We start from the raw sequence: 4,417 nt of genomic DNA on the forward strand, positions 1-4,417 counted from the left end.
CATACAAAAGATACCAATTCCATTACAGTGTGAATTCCTTTACAGTGAGGCGCACTCACTAATGGGAGGGAGTGAGTGCGCTGGGCACGGTTATATACTTAATCCACTTTTTAACCTTGATTCATATTGGCCCGGAATGGAGCCGGAACCAAACCACCACCCAACAAACCAACCATCCAACCATACCAACCGGGCCCCGTTTGATTTGCTTCCCAAGGCGGCAACAGAACCGCCGGTGGGGGAGGAGGAGGAGGGAGGGAGGAACCCACAAAGCGCAAAACCACCACCCGACGAATCACTGCTCCCTCTCCATCGCCGAGACTTGTTCATGATGCATTATCATCAACTACGGGTAGTCCAGTTCTGTGCTCAGAGGCGAGAACGCTTGCGCCAAGATACAACTTGCTGGGATTCTTTCCCCCTCCCCCTCCTTACATACAGTACATGTCATGCAACATGCAACAGGCGGGATGCGTACAGTTCAGGTCCCGGACACGTCTTAACAGGGTTTTGCCCTGTTCCGTGTATTTGAAATCGAGGGAGGCTGGCGAGGGCCGTTAAAGGGGCCAGGTTCGGAGGGTGTAGGCTACTAACTTAGTATATGTGGACTGGATGTTCAAAAGTAGAATAATAGTACTAATACTCATACTCATGCTAATACTAATTAATACAAGGACAACGTTCAGAGTTCATTATTTTATATTGAGTATAAAAACAATCATGCCTTGCTCGTCTCAGACCAGAAATTAGTTACATGCCTGATAAATAAATAAAACGACTGATTTTATATTCCTCTGCGTAAATCAAGTAACCAGTTTAAATAATAATAATAATAATAAAACCAATAATAGTAAACACCTGGAAAAAAGTAAAGGAAAAGGTAAAAAAAAAAAAAAAAAAAAAAAAAAACTACCCCCTCAAACTCCGACACCTCTCGCTCTCAACACAGTCCCTAGGGCGCTCTTGCGTTCTCTTCGCAAACTCCGCTGCGCCCCTCGCTGCCGCGAATACAAGATCTGGAGTATGGTCCGGCGCCTGCGGAATGGCGGATGGCTCTGCGAGCCCGCGCAGAGCATCCAGAGCAATCTCAAGAAATCTAGAGCCACTGAAGATTGCGTCGCCAGTCATAATGACCCCGGTGAGTTTTCCCTCGGATTTCTCGGCCTCGGTTCGAATGCGACGCCAGAGGAGATCCCAGTACGCATCCTCCTCAATGAATCGGGGTCGCTTCGATAGGCCTAAGTTCCAGTCGGCGAACACGCCATCGGTGCGGCGACGCGGAATCGTATCTTGCGGGGTGCTGCTGCTGGTTGATCCGCTGAGAGCGGCTTCTGTGTAGTCAAGGTGCAAAACGGTTTCGGGCTCTGTTTGTTGCCTTGGAGTCTGTTCGCAAGGATCCACGGTCGTGGGGATGGTGAATATGCCGAATGAGTAGCCTGTGTATTCCGAGGAGGTTAATGCCAGGTCGTATTCGCTGGCGATGTTTTTCAGTCCCAGGTGCTCGATTGCCTGGGCGATCTCTGCCTCCGATAATTGGAGGTAGCCTGGAGATGAGATGGCCACGGAATGGATAGAGTGGCCTAGCAGTCTCTCGGTCTCAGTTTTCAGTTGAGAAATGAGCGAGGAGAGGGCGCTAATATCGAGGTCGGGCAACGTTGCTTGGAGCCGCCGCTGCGATGAGTCCCCGAGATGGCCTGGCTCGTCCCATACAGAGTCAGAGCGGCTAGGGGGGAGTGCTCTTTGCCGGCCGTTCTCTGAAAGTTGTTCCATCAGAGATCGGTACTCCATGGAAGCGTCAATTTTGGCCACATTGACAGAGGAGCCATTGTGGTATCGAATAACAGCCGTTCTGGAGAGGGGTAAGACGTTATTCAACTAAATTTCTGCGTAGTGCGTATCGATGAGCCCATGGAGGAAACATACCCGTAAGATGCGGATAGGTCAAATCCTATTCCCACAGCATGCACCTCTTCTGGAGCCATGCACCATGAACACATGGGCCGAGGGCAAGTGTGTGTTGCCACAACGAGGGAATCTGCAGCGCATGTTGTAAACGCAATAATAACTCTGATGATAGACCACGATGGCCTCATGATGGCGAAGCGGGTATATGGATATGGTGTCCTTTCCGTTGTTCGTTCAGGATGCGGCGGAAGCAAAGACGGATGGAAAACGAGACTCTACGAACCTTCCAGACATTCACCTGGGTCGTAGCAAGTTTGCACGACAGGTGAAAAGTAACAAGAGCCACCGAAAGGGTTTGACTGCTCTCACCAACTGGGGACATCTCCTTCAACATATGTGAAACAAGGTGTGCCAAAAAAGAAAAGAAAATCGTATGACGGGCCCAAATATCGGTAGATATCTGACAACATGGGACGCTGGCTAGATGAGGCGATCCCGCAACAAAAGTAGAAAATAAAACGGCTGTGGATGATGTGAGATCCCCTAATTTCACACCCTTGATATCGGTATCCTTGATCTCTCAGACCATACAGATTGTGAACCTGCACGAAAGCTCTTGATGTCTGGTTGTTGTCGTCCAGCAAACAAGCTGGCGCACAGGTAGGCCTCTGGTCACTCAACATTCTTCCTGCATCGCTCCCCAATCTGATATCTGTAGACGCCCAGGATACTATTTCACGACAAATTTCTCACGCGTTGTGAGAAATCTCCATTTTGATCTACCCAGCATGCTTGCACACGATCCCGCCGATTGCGTCCCGGCCGGCGTTCAAAAAAGAAAAACACACGGCCAGGGATATTTGTCCCTGGCCACTTGAATCCGCTGAAACCAAGATCCTGCCTCACCCGCCTCCTTCATCCAAATCAGCGGCTTCGACAGATTGCTTGTGAGTGATCAAGTCTTGCAGGGGTGTAGTGTGTAGAAGAACAATCCTTTCAACATCTGTCCAGTCTTGATGGATTGAGCTGACATCCCCCCACTCTTTGTTCATGTGTGGGTCCTCTGGATGGCCTTCTGCAGTGGCTAGCAGGCTCGCTGGCAAGAGTATTTGAAGAATCAACTGGCTTTATGGCAGTAAAGTGTGTTATTCACAAAATAGCTACATTTGAAGTGGTGATGAATTTTATCATTCTTTCTTTCAGAAAGAGTGATTTGGAAAGAATATTTTTATCTGAGGAGATGTATGCTTCTACTCTGTCATTGTTAACCTTTGACCATCTATATCTCTTAGATTATATACGGAGTACTGGGTACAGAATACTGTAAACCTTATGCTAGATTACCGCTGGCATTTAAAAATAGCCTAATCAACTTATTTTACGAAAAATTAGTTTCTATATCAATTTTCAATTTAATTTCTCCATTTTATAATAATTTTCAAGTTATTTTTCTTTTTGCCTTTCTTTTCAATTATCAAACTTTGAAATTCAAGGTTGTTGATAGAGTTATCTGCAGTGAAGAGGTACCCCTATATATAGTAGTTAAGATCCCCAGGGTATGCTAAGAAAGGCGATTGTGAGGACTGAATTATATTCCACTTCGATTTTTAACCGGCTGTTAAAATTTAAAGACTTAGGAAGCTAACTTAGGGGTATCGAGGTTAGGAGCAGTTGAAATGAACGGTTGTTTTGCATGAAGCGCCATTGGAACCACTTAGCCTCCTAGTGGAGGAAATATGTTTGGCGCCTTCGTTGACGATCTGGCTTGGCTGTGTGGTGTCCTGCAGGGCTCTCCTGCTAACAGCGTCAAGTCCGTGGGGATATGGAGATAACTGCCCCGAAATAAGTCGCCGATATTGGCGTTGAGTGGAGAAATGAACGAGTCCTTAATTAAAAATGCTCTTCCTTGCCAGGGACCGGCTATAAGACGTACGTCGTACGTCAACGATCCCTCGGTAATTATGACGGGTCAGTTTTCGCTGGGCACGTTAGCTTTGTTGATTGAGCATGTTGCCGCTGGTAAAGAAAGATAGGGCTTTGTTTGGCTATCATAGACCTCTCGAACAGCTGTCAGAGAAGTCGATGGGATTTATGTATGGAGGTCAGGGAGCATTACTAGTAACGTAAGAAGTAAGAAGATTATATCAGTGGCATCGCTGTCAAGTCGGGGTGATAAAATGGCCCCATTAAACTCCTCCCATGTATTTTTTTTATCGAGGCCTAGACTTTCAATGTGCGCCGTAGTGACGTCGAAGTCTCAATGGCAAGGTATAAACAAGGAAAGATAAAACATCCCGCGCAATTCTGTAGTTTGTCTTTTTTGGACCGCGAGGACTACGGAGTATAGGGTGCTTATACATGCTAGCACCTGCCAAGGCCCCCGGCACTTAGGGGGCCACCCCAACAACAGGGAATGATTTTAAAAACCATCCGATTAAAAGCCTCATCAGAGAGGTAGTAGCAAACCAAACAGGCCACCACTGGTAGGCGCCCTATCTCCAAGGCCTACAAG

At 47.2% G+C, this 4,417-nt stretch overlaps 1 protein-coding gene across 1 annotated transcript; it reads right to left on the reverse strand.

Moving 5' to 3' along the window:
* Window positions 1–909: 909 nt before the first annotated feature.
* On the reverse strand, window positions 910–2,093 carry HCAG_07370 (predicted protein; the record flags this gene model as incomplete). Its single annotated transcript, XM_001537898.1, has 2 exons — window positions 910–1,849; window positions 1,924–2,093. The coding sequence occupies 2 exons, from the start codon at window positions 2,091–2,093 to the stop codon at window positions 910–912; spliced, it is 1,110 nt and encodes a 369-aa protein (XP_001537948.1).
* Window positions 2,094–4,417: the final 2,324 nt, after the last annotated feature.

Source organism: Histoplasma capsulatum, genomic scaffold (genome assembly GCF_000149585.1).
Source record: "Histoplasma capsulatum NAm1 scaffold_8 genomic scaffold, whole genome shotgun sequence".
Lineage (NCBI taxonomy): Eukaryota > Fungi > Ascomycota > Eurotiomycetes > Onygenales > Ajellomycetaceae > Histoplasma > Histoplasma mississippiense.